Source organism: Panthera onca, chromosome A1 (assembly GCF_046562875.1).
Source record: "Panthera onca isolate mPanOnc1 chromosome A1, mPanOnc1 haplotype 2, whole genome shotgun sequence".
Taxonomy (NCBI): Eukaryota; Metazoa; Chordata; class Mammalia; order Carnivora; family Felidae; genus Panthera; species Panthera onca.
In genome coordinates, this window is record NC_138339.1 from 101045481 (window position 1) to 101061341 (window position 15861).

Here is a 15861-nt window from a genome sequence, read left to right on the forward strand (position 1 = left end):
AGTTTTAAAGCCAATTATTTATTTTTTTAAATAAAGTAACACAAGAACAGCTGCTAACATTCAAATCCTCTTCAAGAAATCTAGGGAAAAAAGCAAAAATTTTATTTTTTTTCCCTTGAGTATTAGCAGAATCCTTGGATACCATCATTTGCAAATTCAGTGTTAGTCCCCTGAGTGCAATCAAAACAGTCATATGTATCCTGCTGTTTGAAGGGTTTCCAGATGAGAGAAGCAGGGATGGGACATGGCCACCCAGAGGTAAATCCCAAAACCTTCCATTGTCCTAAATCCTTTAGGAAGCACATTAGGGCAGGGCGTTTGAAAAAGCAGGAGCTTCCACTTACATTGTTTTCCCTTGAAAACTATGAGAGACGGAGAAAGTAACCTGAATACAACCCTCTGTTCTATCTCTTATGTGAGAACTAATAGATAATTCTCAATTCCAGTCTAAGGGCCATTAATGCCAGGTAAAAGTAGGAAGCTTATTATTTAAGGAAATCTTTCAGCTGCCTTCTCATCTTTAAAATATAATACCTTAAACAGACAATGTGCTTAATAAGGCTTTAACTGAAAAATAAATTCAAATTACTTGATGAGGGGTTCCTTTTCCTTGAGAGTTCAATTCCGTATTAAATTCTTAACTGCCAGAAAACCCATTCCTTAACAATAAAAGGCTTAAAAAGCAGGGGTGGGGGGGGGGGGCGGGTAGGTGGAAGACGTAGAAAACATTCTTAAAGATTTAAAACTTCAGGAGGCCTGGCTGGCTCAGCCAGCAGAGCACGCAACTCTTGATCTCAGGGTTGTGAGTTCAAGCCCTACATTGGGTGTAGACATTACTTAAAAACAAAATCTTAAAAATAAAGACTGAAAATGTCACAAATGATGCATATTTGTATACAAGCCTAAGTAATGTGTAACACTTTTACCAATTTAACATGGAACCTATTCTATTTTTTTCCAACTCTTTTTTTTTTTTTATCAAATTTATTGTCAAATTGGTTTCCATACAACACCCAGTGCTCATCCCAAAATATGCCCTCTTCAATAGCCATCACCTACCCTACCCTCCCTCCCACCCCCCTTATCATGGAACCTATTCTAAAAAACATTCTCTCCACCACTAGCATTCATGCAGTAGGTTACCTTAGCAACTGGAGGAATTGAATTTCAGCTTAAAATGTCAGAAAAGGAAGTGCGGAGATGTTTGTTCCATGAGATACTATCAGAAGTAACACAAGGCTAGAAAGTAATATTGAGTGTATATGTAACTGCTTGAAAAATGTCAAGATTTCCAAGAAAAACAATTAAAACCTCAGAGTTAGTGGATACCTGTCATGCATTAATTTCCATACTCCTCAATCTTGTTTAAACTGAAAACCTGTATTTTGTAAGAAATCTGTCCTTTATGGGTTTCCTATCCACTGGTAGGACACCAGCTGATGTTATTTAAAATTTGCCATCCAGTGCAAAGCTTCGGGGCTCAAAAGCAAAACTGACCTATCACAGTCTTTGGGACACTAAGTCAGTCTTCAAGTTCATTATGCCATCTCCTGGCTACTAAGACCTAGAACACAAGTCAAGGCCAACCAACAGGGCGATGCTCCTGAGCCTTGCTCTATTTTTTTCTATTTCTGCAGCCAGCAAATTGTACTCAAGGATAAAAACGCCGGCCAAGCTCTATTTCAAATGTTAAACAAATCTTGCTTCTTACTGGTTACAGTTCTCTTTCCTCTATTCAAAGAAAGGTCAACAGATATTTTCCTTTGTCAAACATTGCTGGCCCACACATTTCCTTCTACTCTTGCCTAGAAAGGTGAGGATTCTGGGTGTGTGGCTTCAAGCATGATGTAGATGTCACAGAAAAGTGACACTTTCCACTGAGTCTTTAGTTAAGAACCTTTAATTCTCAGGGCGCCTGGGTGGCTCAGTTGATTAAGTGTCCGACTTCGCTCAGGTCATGATCTCATAGTCTGTGAGTTAGAGCCCCGCATCGGGCTCTGTGCTGACAGCTCAGAGCCTGGAACCTGCTTCAGATTTTCTGTCTCCCTCTTTCTCTGCCCCTTACCTGCTCACACTCTGTCTCTCTCTGTTTCTCAAAAGTAAACATTAAAAAAAAATTTTAATAATAATAATAAAAAAAACTTTATTTCTCAATTAATGGCTTTTCCTAAAATAAAACTGCTCTTTAAACCCCTTAAAGTAACACTAAACAATCAAGACATGTTTTAACCATTACTGAATGACCCACACTTTTGTAAACTTCCTTCCAACGTTCTTTTAGCCTTCTGCATTTCTTTTCCTTTTCCCCTCCTTAGTTGTCAAGTGTAGAAAAACAAAGATTCTCCAACTAATTTACGAAGATCCTATTAACAAAACAGAGCACCACGCCAAGGATCCTTCTTCGTAAGAGCATGACCTCTCCATTAAACTTATGGTCCCTGACTAGGCTTCTACTTTTCCTGTAAGTCAAGATTAACCACAATGTGACTGGTTTTTGCACAGAGCACTAGTACTTAGACTTACCCTTACAACGTGTACTTGGCAACCAGCACATTCCTTTAATTACTGGATTCTCAAAGATTCTCATCTTCAAAATCAATAATTAAATTAATAAATTATCTAAGCTGCTTTCAGTGGGGATTACCAGTTCCACCCATTACTTTTTGGGGGGACGGCTCCAGAAAGAGAAGCTGGTTCCCTAAACAGAGCAGTTGTGTTTAGATCAAAGACACCCCTGCAGAAAAGTTTCAAAAACTCAGTTGGCTTTCCCTAGAACTTTCTTCCATTCATGTCATCACCTATAAAGGCAAGAATAAAGTTTGACTCTTTAAACTTGATAGAACAATGTAACAGACAGAATTTTCCTTTTTTATTCAAAAAGTATACAATGTATGCCCTGCAGATTCGATTCAACGTATCACTTTTCTTAAATGTTCCCACCACAAAAAGGAAATGGTAATGATGTAACAGGATGTAGTTGTTACATAATGCTATAGCCGTCATCATTTTGTAATACATACATGTATCAAATCAACACATTGTACACCTTAAACTTACACAGTGATACATGTCAACTGTCTCAATGAAACTCGAAAAAAAGATTTTATGTTTTCATAATTGGAATAATAAAGAGTTCCATCTTTCCCATAACTAAAAATTTGTACCTATAATGAATCCTTTGAACATATGCATTATTTTACCTAGAGAACTACAGAAAAGTCCAAATTCGCTTTTCCTAATAATTTACTTTGGCAAAAAAGGTCTTGAATCTGGAAATTGTTGCTATATATTGGTATATCTATTTTTTTTTTTAAGATTTTACTTTTAAGCGATCTCCACACCCAATGTGGGGCTCAAACTCATAACCTTGAGGTCAAGAGTCGCACACTCCACACTGAGCTAGCCAGGCGCCCCATACATATTGGTTTATAAATGTAAATATATGCTGAGAGAGAGAATCTTGACATGAGTTTGTTTTTAACGTGAGTGGGCTTATTTTTCTTATATCAGAAAGCTTAAGCAAGACAACATCTACTTATTCTGTAGGTTGGGATAGGAGCTATTATATTCCTAAAGGCAATGCCATCAGTCTTCCAAGATAGTATTTCTAGTCCCTTTGGGCTCTTTACTCAAATGGTAGCTTTCTCACTAGGGATGGCAAGGTTGGTGCTTTCCCAGCCATGTCAGGCTTCTGGGAACACAGCTGAAGTAAATGATACAGTTGAGCAGGAAGGGAAGACTACCTCACGAGTTATCTGAGCACCAACAGAAAGAAACCAAGGGTTTTATCCCAGTTAATCTAATTGTCAAAATGATGCCAATCACTGAGAAAAGCTCTCTGTCCAATAAAAAGAAAAGAACAAAACAACAAAAACCCACCAAGCAAAATACCCAAAACAAACAAAAAAGATCAACTGTAGCATCTTATTGAATATATGACTATACTCCAAGTTTTACTGCAAATATAGGGTCCTGAGATCCTGCAAATGCTTTTATCATGAAAGCTATTTCACAGGAAGAAATGGGTTTAATTTTATGAAATAGAAATTCAATTTTATTTATGACACAAAATTAAATAAAACAAGGGATACTTCCTTCCTTAGAACATATGATAAAGTTGCACTGTGAGTACTGATGGGTAAGAAGCGGGGCCAAGAAAAGTCTCCGCTTTTCTTTACGAGACACAACACTCTGCTCAGACTGGCCCTCCTCCAGGATCTGAGGCCTTCAAGATAACGCTCAGTGATTAAAAAGGCAAGAAAGTGAGGGATTACAAAATGCAAAAAGCAAAGAAATACAGTAATCCTTCCCAGTAAGGTTTCCATCAGATTCTTCCAAAACGAAGTCATTATAGAAATAAATTCTCATTCAGCACATCCATTTATCCGGCAAAAAAACATAAATAAATAAACCCAAAGAATTTTTAAGTGCCAGTGGTGAAGCTTTACATTGTTTCTGGGTAAGTGGTAGGAGAAATAATTACTAGGAAAAAAAAGTTGTTTCCAACTAATGATGCCACTATCACTTAACGCACAATAAACTTCAGTAGGCCTTATGCCACAGCTCCTTAGTTTATTATTTTTGTACCTTGAAGACAAACAACACTAATAAAATAGATACCTTAGGAAAAGATGTATTGAGCACGTAAAAGATTTAAACTGCTCAGATTAAACCTCTGCTAAATTGAAAACGAGGGACCAATTTGTTGACACAGGACACACCTCCATCCATGGAAGGACCAAATGTAAAGCTACACACACAGTAATTCCTTGAGAGAAATCCAAGAACTAAGTGAATGACTCCCATGCACAGGGTGCATGAGAAAACACCCACATCGGAACAGGTACAAAAGGCTGAGACACACTCATCATGAATTCTAGCCTTGGCAAAACACAATACAATCAAGAGGGAACCCCAACTCCCAGCTTCTCCCTAAGGAATGGAAGGTCTGGGTCACATCTAGCACCCCAACTTTTAAAGCTTTCACCTGGCTGTGAAAGCCAATGTGGTTTGCATCCGTGAGTCCTACAGGACTGTAGCAAACAAAGACACAGTTCTTAACAGAGGAGCACTCAGCACAACTATGCCCTCAGGGCTCAGCACAGAGGAAGCAGGCATAAAGACACATCTCCCAGTCTTTCCCTGGAAGGGATTTGAGTGCATACTTTATAAACTGCTGCATAAGGGTCCACTTTCCAATTAGCATGCATCTAGGAGCTGACTGTGATCCTCCCTGGACCCCAAGGGAGCCAATGGGCAATTCCCCCCATGATCTTGCTTTGGTTCATTTGAAAATTAAAGCCAGGTCACCAGCATCTCTCTGGAAGCAACTTGTACACACATCTGGCACCCCAGGTTTTACAGCTGCCACCCAAGAGACAGCTCTCCAGATTGCCTAGTTTTCAGAGCCAATGTGGCTTGCATTCATGACTCCCAGAGGACTGCACTGGATTAAAAAAAATCGTTATTAATGGGTGCACACAGAAGGACTAGATGCAACTATCCCCCCAGGGTTCAGCTCAGAGAGAGCCAACAAAAAATGCCCACCTGCCATTCTTTCCCTGCAAGGCATTTGACTGCATATTCTCCAAGCTTAGGCCTAAGAATCAGGTTTCTAATCAGCCAGCATCTAGGTGGTAACTGAGATCCTCCCTTTCAGGATACTGATGGGCCTAAGCACTACCTCAACTACCGGGAGCCGCTAAGAACAAAGATAACATCCTGGGAAATCACTCATGTTTGAGAGGCAACCAGGAACTTGGGCTAGACTGATTAACGAACTTCATCTACAGGAGACCGGTCTGTCAAGGCTGGGAGAGGTGTCTGTTTCATCTAAGAGAGTCAAAGAAAATGAAGAAACAGGAGAATAGGTTCCAAACCAAACAAGATAAATTCCCAGAAACCAACCTTAATGGAATGAAGTGATTTATCCAATAGAGAGTTCAAAATAATGGTCAAAATGATCCTCTCCCAGGTCAGGAGAGCAATATGTGAACATTGTGTTAATTTCAACAACAACAACAACAACAACAACAACAACAACACAAACAAGTACCAACCAGAAATCCTAGAGCTCAAGAATACAACAAATGAAATGAAAATTCAATAAAAAGATTCAACAGCAGGGGCACCTGAGTGGCTCAGTTTATTAAGCATTTGACTCTTGATCTTGACTCAGGTCTTGATCTCAGGGTTGTGAGTTCAATCCCTTCATTGGGCTCCATGCTGGATGTGGAGCCTACTATAAAAAAAAAACAGAAAAAAAGAAGACAACAAAAGATTCAATAGGCATTCAACAACAGACAGGATCAAAGGGAAGTCGGGATCGGTGAACTTGAACTTGAAGACAGGGTAGGAGAATTCATCCACTCAGATGAGCCAAAAGAAAAAGGGTTGTTAACCCCATCCCTGAACAGTGATGCTATAGAGAAGTTCCATCAGAAGTCTAGGCTGCAGGCAATGTTACCTCAAGCAGTGTCAACCATTCCAAGAGAAAGTCAAGAAAAGTTCCCAGAAATTGTCAAGGAAATGTTTACAATACCTGTATTTTATCCTTTGTCTGTAGTCTCATTTGGCCAGACCAAGTAATCTGCATCCTACATATGTACAAACAATATATTCTACATATGGAAATCCATTCACAGTCACACATGAAAATCATATCCTACTGAGAATGTAGTATGTTCAGACGCTGTTATACAAGATTCACTATATATTATCTAATTGAATCGTTTTAACCAGCCAATGAGGTGGGTACTATAATGCTTCATTTTAGAAATTAAAACTCTATGACATTAGAACTGAAGTAACTTGCCCAGAATTTCTCATAGCCAGGAAGCAACAGGCGCAGGATTTGAACCCAGCTCCGAAACATAGATTCTTTATGACACTAGAATTGTTTTCCCATCTATATCTCACCATGCAAAGGAGACATAACTCTGTCTACTATAAAGATACAGATAAACCAAAGATCATGGCCAAGGGAAGCTTAGAGAATGTGAATACATTTCCAAATAGCAATAAAAATGGCTGTAAGGGAACCCTTGCCAACTTGGGGATTAGCCTAGTGTTTTCCCAACTTATTTTACTATGTACATCAGCAAAATGACTGAGTATATATACACCCCCAACACAGAAAATTGTATGCATGTACTATTGCCAATCCACAGATGAAAGGTTAGGAAATCTTAATTCATTCCTAAATGTTTGGATGAAAATATAGCATGCGGTAACATGAATCCCATTTTGAAGGCTCTTACAGTTTAAGTTATTCATGTGCAATTAACCTAACCTTCAACAATTTGTCACTTACAGGACCACAAGTTACAACGCTGCAGGCTCCAAGCTGCTATACTGAGGGAGGCCCTGGGCTAGGGAAGGAGCCCTGCTTCTGACCAGCATCGCTGCTCCTGGAGGCTTTGGAGCACTTTACTTGTGCCCGAGTGTAGTGACTGGTGAGAAATTATGAACACTTTATGCCTTTGCCAAAACGAATCTGCCTTCCAAGAAGTAAAATACCCTCCAATATTAGACTTTAGGTAAAAAGCCAGGAGGCTTAAGAAAAGGAAGTTCCTTAGCCAGAAAACACATATATACACAAATGAATATATAGGTATATACATGTATATGTGAATTCACATGTGTATGTGTGAATGTACAGGAACATACTCATGTGTATACGTGTTTATGTACACATGCATACACATATACACATATATTCACACATATGTATGAATTACAATAGTGGTATCTAGGATGTGACTTTCTTTTGAAGGTCCCAAAATACAACCTTCAGTCATACAACAAATACTTCTTGAACATTTGATATGTTCCAAGCCATTTGGTAGGTCCTTGGAGATAATGGCAAGGGGAAGAGATAAGTCCTACTTCCCCCCGGCACCCACCCCTTCATACATATCAATCAGCTACCATACAGCTAGGTACAGCACACAGGAGTCAGACGTGGCTCAACCCTGAACTAGGATAGTGACTTACCTCATCCAAGGTCTTAAGGAGTAAGAAACATGTTTAATTTCCCCCTTAGAGCTTTACTTTAACCCTGATGGAAAGAAAGAAATGGAGATCCTCTCTGTGGCTAATGGCCTTATGATTCTGTTTACAAAAATCATACCCCTTTACCTAGATTAGTGCACTGCATCTTATGCATGATCAAATGTAAACCAACCTGTAAGCAGAAGTTATCAGGAAGCAGAAACTCTTGAAAACAGCATCATCCAGCCATTAAACTAAAGCATGCAATATACAAAGACAATAGTATATGTGTATTTAATAAAATATAGAACATCTATTTCTTTTTAATTTTTTATTGTTTTTTTTTATTTTTGAGAGAGAGAACGAGAATGAGTGGGGGAGAGGCACAGAGAGAGGAAGACACAGAATCTGAAGCAGGTTCCAGGCTCTGAGCTGTCAGCAGAGCCCGACACGGGGCTCAAACTCGTGAACCACAAGATAATGACCTGAGCTGAAGTCGGAGGCCTAACCGAGTAAGCCACCCAGGTGCCACTAACAACATCTATTTCTAATAAAATTTTGTGACTGGTAATAACCATAAGAAGTATCTATCGAACAGTTTAGCCTCATGCCTTGCATGGACTTACACAAAACACCTATCTTTGTTCACACACAGAAGGTCGGTGTTGAGAGCCAATTATTCAGTCTTGGGGTACCTAGGTGGCTCTATCGGCTGAGCGTGTTACTTTGACATAACGCATGATCTCACAATTCATGAGTTCGAGCCCCGCATTGGGCTGTCTGCTGTCAGCATGGTGCCTGCTTCGGATCCTCAGTCCCTCTTCTCTCTGCCCATCCCCTGCTCACCATTTACCTCTCTTAAAAATACATAAACATTAAAAAAAAAAAAAAGAGTCTACACAGTCTTTCAATAAACAGGAACCATTCCAGAGGTATCTCCAAAAGTTAGCACAAACATCTGGATACTCTCAGTGACAATGGCATTTTAAAGATGTCAACATAGTGATTTTATTTCCTGCATGGCCATACTCCCATAGCTCAGTTGCTCAGAGCTGACTGCCTATTATTCCTTGCCTGATGACTTTATTTACTTGTAAATAGTGCAGCAAGCTCATGGCAAGAACAGATGCCAAGGGAAGTAGAGCCATAGCCCAAAGGAACTGGTGCAAGACCCTACCACCAAGCAACAGTCCTTCCCTCTTTGAGGCAAAGTTCTTCCCCGCCTCGAATAGAGCCGAATAGCATCAACCAGCCCAGAGACGAGTGCCCCAGGATCTCAAGGAATCCAGCCATATCAGAGTGAGGATCAGGTCAAAAAACGGGCAGGAAAATCAACCCACAGAGACAGACAACAAATTGTAAAGCACATACAGAAAAGAGATCTGAATATTCTGGTGAGGACCCACCTTCAAGTGAGTAATTTCCCAAGACAGTCCACCCAAGAGGCATCTCCAGATGGGTCAGAGCCAGCACGAGCTCCTCATCCAAAGCAGGCAAAGCTCCCGCCGTCAGGGCAAATGGAGTCAGCAAGGTCTGATGACTACCGGCTGTGAGGCGATCAGCCTGGGTGACCAGCAAACGAGCCAGCCTGCAGGCCATGTTGTCCACGTAGGTCACGGAGCCAGAGCCCATGATCACAGGGGAGTAACCTTCTGAGCAGAGGCACACAGACACCATCACCATCTCCTGAAGCCCGTGGCCTGGACAACGAGACAGGAAATAGTTCACCTAAGGTCTACATGAGGTGCTCACCCAGGCAGGGGTCACTAGTTTCGTTGCACTGCCCAAGCAGACCACGTGCTCCAGGAGAGCAAGGCAGAGGGGAAATGAAGCCAGTTATCTTTAAACGTTGCTGGGCTTGTGGGGACAAATTAAAACAGGTTCCATTTTCTTTCCATAACGCCCTATTTGAAAACTAACCTTTTTAAGCTCTGAGCACTTCAGTGTTTATTCTCCTATCATTATCCAACACTGTTATTTGGCACACCTTCACCTCGTACTCCTACCCCAAACACTTCATTCAACTTTGTCACTTTAAAGGCCGTGGCCCTTTCCTGCTCTGACACTTCCTCCTGACTCTTGCATTTTTAGGTATTTATTTAGACGATAGTTTTATAAAGTAGCTCCACAGAGGTCCTTCGAATTACGAGTTAGGGTAAGTGAAGACAACTCATCAGAAATACTTACGTATGTTGTTCATTGCCCCCCACCCCTGCCACCTCTGAGAATAGCTTCTGTCTCTTGGAAGTGCTCTTAGTATTTCTCTTGTGGGTGGTCATCGAATCCTGCCACCTGTCCCTCCTTATACTCCCCCTTCATCTTGTCCGGGTGGGTGAACCACTCTCCAGGTACATTTTCATGCTGCACTTGACAGAAGCTCCAGGAATTAGTCCCACCCAACTTCTGTGATTATTATAATCATAGCCAAGCAAATGGCTAATAGGAGCCTTCACAGGAACAAGAGCATCCCAGTTTACTGAGAACCAGTGCCATTTCACATCACCTCTTTAAAAATGATCTACTGGTGTGGGCACCAAATAGCAACCCCCACCCCCAGACTATAAGCTTCCAGTACATACTACAGAAATCTACTCTACATACTTCCTAGAAGCTACCATGGGAAAGCTGCAACAGCAGACATTTAAGGTTCAGAAACAGGGACTGTCACCTGCCTGTACGGATTCTGTTAAAACTAAGGTAAGACCTCTCACTTCAAAACAGGCGACATTACCATCAAAAAGATTTTAACATACAAGGAAGGGGAAGAAGGCTAACCCCTGCATCCAAGTAAAGAAAATGATAGAAGTTTTGATATTAGGATTGCACTTTCGTTATTTTCATTCTTCCCCCACTAGACGCCTCCTGAGAGAAAATCAAGCAAGGAGGGGGGGAGCAAAAGGCAGTAAAGACATCAACGTAAAAGTCAAAGCAGAAAGACAAAGGCTAAAGAGAAAGAGACAAAGTGACTCTGTGCCATTAAAGAGGGTTGGCTTTTTTTCTTCTAAGGATGGAAGTTACTGGACCAGAGAGAGAAGTGCTTAAAATTGCCCATGGCGTCAGAAATGCGACAACAGATTGATCTGATGACCAGGCTGAGGTAGGGCTGAAGGGCCTTCGCACCTCTCTGCAATTCTCACTATGGGTTGTTCGCATGTTTACTGTCTACCTTCTTCCCACATGTAACAGATACACAGCAGAAGCACTTAGAAATATCCTTCCTCTAGGGGCGCCTGGGTGGCTCAGTCGGTTAAACGTCCGACTTCGGCTCAGGTCATGATCTCACAGTTTGTGAGTTCAAGCCCCACGTCTGGCTCTGTACTGACAGCTCAGAGCCTGGAACCTGCTTCAGATTCTGTGTCTCCCTCTCTCTCTGCCATTCCCCCACTTGTGCACGCTCTCAAAAATAAATAAATGTTAAAAAAAATTAAAAAAAAAAAAAGAAAGAAAGAAATATCCTTTCTCGAGGGGCACCTGGGTGGCTCAATCAGATGAGTGTCTCTTTATTTCAGTTCAGGCAATGATGCCAGGGTCTTGCAATTCCAGCCCCATGTCTGGCTCTATGCTCCATGTAGAGCCTGCTTCAGATTCTTCCTGTCTCCCCCTCTCCCCTACTCACACCATCTCTATCTAAAAATATGAAATACTTTTTTTAAAAAAAAGTATCTTTCCTCTAAAAATGAGGCCAACTTACCCATTAAAGAACTGAAGGTTCCCTCCACAATGCAATTTAGAGGGCCTAAAAGACGCATTGAGGTTAAAGAAAACCAATCCATCAATAAACCAAACAGCAAAATCCTCCCCCCCCCTGCAAATAATAACACCTTCATTACGCTCTGTGGCTGCAACTTGATGTCTCAGATACATAAGCCACATTCCAATGAAATTGCAAAAACAGCTGCATCTGAGAACTATTAGTTCTTAACAAACACTAACATGAAATATTAACTTGTCATCTGTCACCACAGTAATCAAAGAAGACACGTAGGAGAATGACAAGTTTCTGAACACGAACATTTGGGTGGTGGGAAGACAAAGTTATGGAGCCTGAGATCTGGTAAAGACAAGTCTAGATACACAGAGTGCCATGGAAGGAACCCCAGACACCAAAAGGAGCAAGCGGGAGACAGGCAGACACTAGGGCTAGCAGACTCAGTGCAGGCGAAGTAGGCAGGGAGAATGAAAACCTACTGGTCACGTCTCAGGTCTGCCTGAGCCACCCTGACCGTAGGCCGTAGGATAATAGGAGGTGATCCTAAGATACAGGGAGTCCTCCATTCAACTATGCCCAAAGCACAGCCCACTGTGAAAGTTGGGTGCGGCCAGCAGGGTGGGTCTGCTCAGTCGAAGGCAAGGCTGACAGAGCTGGAAGAACCTCAGCGGGATAACCCACTGTGTGCCTTCTCATGGGCTCCGTCCCCTCCCCTACCTTACCCTCTCTCCACCTCTGACCCAAACCCATCCCACTTGGAGCACTGTTTACTTGCTCCTCTTGGTCCTCTTCCCAGCCTATGTCCCTGGAGGAAAGAGGCTTCCAGACAGAATTCTCAAATGCAGAGTGAAGATTATACCTTACCTGGAACGCTGGATTGGAGAACATTATTCTCAATGCGCCGTGCAATCACGATGTGTCTCTGATGAGATCCATCATAAATAAAGTAAAACTCGGCATCTTCAGGAAGATAAACATTTTTGCCAAACTTTGCATAGACGGTCATCTGCCCCTAAAAAATGAGTTAAGTTGAGGCATCGTCACACTTTGTTGCCCTGGCTCTAAAAAAAACACAGTCAAAAGGGCTGGGGTCCCAAACAGCATTGTTAATGTTCATTTCACGTGGCTGAGACTCAAACATCACAAATCCTCATTTCCGATAACAAATACTTTCAATGACAGGTGCTTTCTGATATATTAAAGTATGGGTGTCAGAGCTGGTTTGTTCTGTTTTTAAAACTGAAGAAGTCCAAAGCATAGGAAAGCAATCTTTTAAAATTTACTAGTTATAGAAATGTGATTCAACTTTGTTGTCCTTTATTTCCTACCTAAGAAACATCATTGATTCTATTTTTTTTTTCCTGTTCCTAATATACAACCATAGTACAAAGGTTCAAAACAATTATTTTTTAAAATTTTTTTAGCATGTGTTTATTTTATGCAAGAGGTGGAGGAACAGAGAGAGAGGGAAACACAGAATCCAAAGCAGGCTCCAGGCTCCAATTTGTCAGCACAGAGCCCGACGCGGGGCTTGAACTCAGGAACGGTGAGATCATGACCTGAGCCGAAGTCCGACACTCAACCGACCGAGCCACCCAGGTGCCCCTCAAAACAATTATTGTTAGTTATTGCCTTACCCTAGAGTGGATCACAGTAGGTGGTAAGAACTTTAAACACTCACGAACTTTGCCAAATAAATTGCACCACATGCTCCCACACTCGTTGTGCTGTTTCCAAGTGCTATTTTCTTCTCTGAGGGAATTCCAGGTCCTCTTTCTCATCCGGCCTGGCCTTACACTTTCTCCTGAGAGCTTCTGGTTGGCACAAAGCCTGCTAAGTACCCCGGTCCAAAGGAGAGGAGCTGCCTTTGGGTCCCAGAGGCACACTCCAAGGAAAGAAGGTATGCCAAGGAAGCAGGCAGCAGGTGAGGACTCTTCGGTATGTCACCATCCAGAGGCTATGTGGAGGGACTAGATCAGCACTGCTACAACCGAGGGAGAGGCAGTAATGGACAAGATTGCCAGACCATCTTGGGATGCTTGAAGACTCTGAGGATTCAGGACACTCCCTCCACACAAACACACACACACACACACACACACACACACACACACACACACACGCAAACAATACCAAGAGAGTCCTCCAGAGAGATGGTACATTCCACCCAGCCTATGGGAGTGGCAGCATAATGGAAACTAGGAGGTGGAAAGGGTCCCCCACTTTGGAGGGCCTCCAGAGCTTGGGCCAGTGCAGAGAAGCATCTGGGCTTTTGTGTGCTTGCCCAACAAAAACAAACCTGCTCTTGGCAAGTTCCTCCCCCCGTGATAGGGGAGGAAAGGAAATAGAGGAAATTCTACACAGTCTCCTTAACATCTGTTTGCCTTTGATGGGTCTCAGCACTATATTCTGTAGGATATCAAGGACTATGCCAATCAGTAGCAGAAACAAAATCAGTGCATAACTCCTTTCTCCAATAATCACATGGATATTTCATCTAAACTTTAAAAATAAAACGGCTGTTTTCCTGGCAGTTTGTAATCCATCATACACATGAAACATTATCTAGGGTCCCTGGGTGGCTCAGTCGGTTGAGCATCTGACTTCGGCTCAGGTCATGATCTCAAGGTCCATGAGTTCAAGCCCCGCATTGGGCCCTGTGCTGACAGCTTGGAGCCTGGAGCCTGCTTCAGATTCTGTGTCTCCCTCTCTCTCTGCCCCTCCCCTGCTCATGCTCTGTCTCTCTCACTCTCAAAAATGAATAAATGTTAAAAAAAAAAAAAACACATTATCTTTTTTTTTAATTTTAATCTTTATTTATTTTTGAGAGACAGAGCGAGAGTAGGGGAGGAACAGTGAGAGTAGAAGACACAGAATCTGAAGCAGACTCCAGGCTCTGAACTGTCAGCACAGAGCCCAGTGCAGGTCTCGAACCCATGAACACGAGATCATGACTTGACCCATAGTTGGACACTTAACCAACTGAGCCACCCAGGTGCCCCTGAAATATTATCATTAATTATGAATTGGTATCAGCACAAATTGTGGTTTCATGGAAAAAAACACGAGTTTATAATTTTGGATTGTCCTTTCTCTGCATGTGAGTGTGTGCAAACATACACAAATATCGTCAATAGAAAGTAACACACCAAGAAAAATGCACCATACGACAGCTTCCAAAAAAGTTCAGGAAGAGGATCTGAAAAGTAAAAAAACAGTAACAAATGTCTGACATGACAGAGAGGAAACTTCGATGAAATTCCATTTCCTAAAAAAGGAAGGACAGCTTGTGTTAGTCATGTTCCTGGTTGCTAAAGAGACTGTTAATTGTCTGCGAACAGAATCTGACCTGACTGGTATTTTTTTTTTTTTTGATAAAGAAAACAAATTGTATAAACAAATCAAAGTTTTCCATAGATCAAAAGGATATCTAATCTGGATCTGGTCAAAACAACCATCACATTACTATTTTATTTGGTTGGGTGAACAAGGACCACCCACAATTTATAAACGAGTTTAGCTGCAACCCTTTCCAAAGCAATTCACCCCCGAACAGAACAGTTTTACAATTTAGGTATGCCTTCCTTTTGAGACCACACCATGCTCTACATTGATACAAGAAGATAAACAACAACAGGCCAGAAATAAGACATATCCATTAAAGAGAGATGCCCAGAGTCTTAGCATGAACAATACTACTCAGCAATGAAAGCAGCCCTCTTATTTGCTAATCACAAGGAGACCAGAAAGACACAGAAAGTATTATGGGAGGAGGAGGGAAGGGGGTGATGCAGAAACTAAGAGAGAACCCCAATGGGATAGAATGGGATGGAGGGTTGGCAGGAGAAGATGCCAGAAAAAGGAAATATGAATACTAAAGAACATGAACATTTTCATTCAGGGAAGTTAGAGTTCGAAGGAGATTCGGATGAAGCGACACACAACAGGAAAAATAGGTTTCAGAAAATGTTCTGAAAAACAAGTACAGTGTAAATAATCAGGACCCAGGGACGATTTGGGGGTCAGATTGGGGTCTTTCTAACCACTGTGGCCACCGAAAACCTGCTCTTTTTCTTAAAGGGTCATTGATTTTATTAATGGAAAAGATAAATTCCAACTTACAGAATTCCCGTGTGCCTCCATCGTTTCCCCACTTGGAG

At 41.7% G+C, this 15861-nt stretch overlaps 1 protein-coding gene across 1 annotated transcript in view; it reads right to left on the reverse strand.

Annotated features, from left to right (window-relative positions):
- The window catches only part of ARHGEF28 (Rho guanine nucleotide exchange factor 28), a 305098-nt gene that overhangs the window by 166237 nt on the left and 123000 nt on the right, over nt 1–15861 (reverse strand). Inside the window, exons 3-4 of the mRNA XM_078449013.2 lie at nt 12566–12713; nt 9399–9692 (exon numbers count right to left, since the gene is read on the reverse strand). Of these exons, the coding sequence (XP_078305139.2) occupies nt 9399–9692; nt 12566–12713 (442 nt within the window). The remainder of the gene's footprint in view (nt 1–9398; nt 9693–12565; nt 12714–15861) is intronic.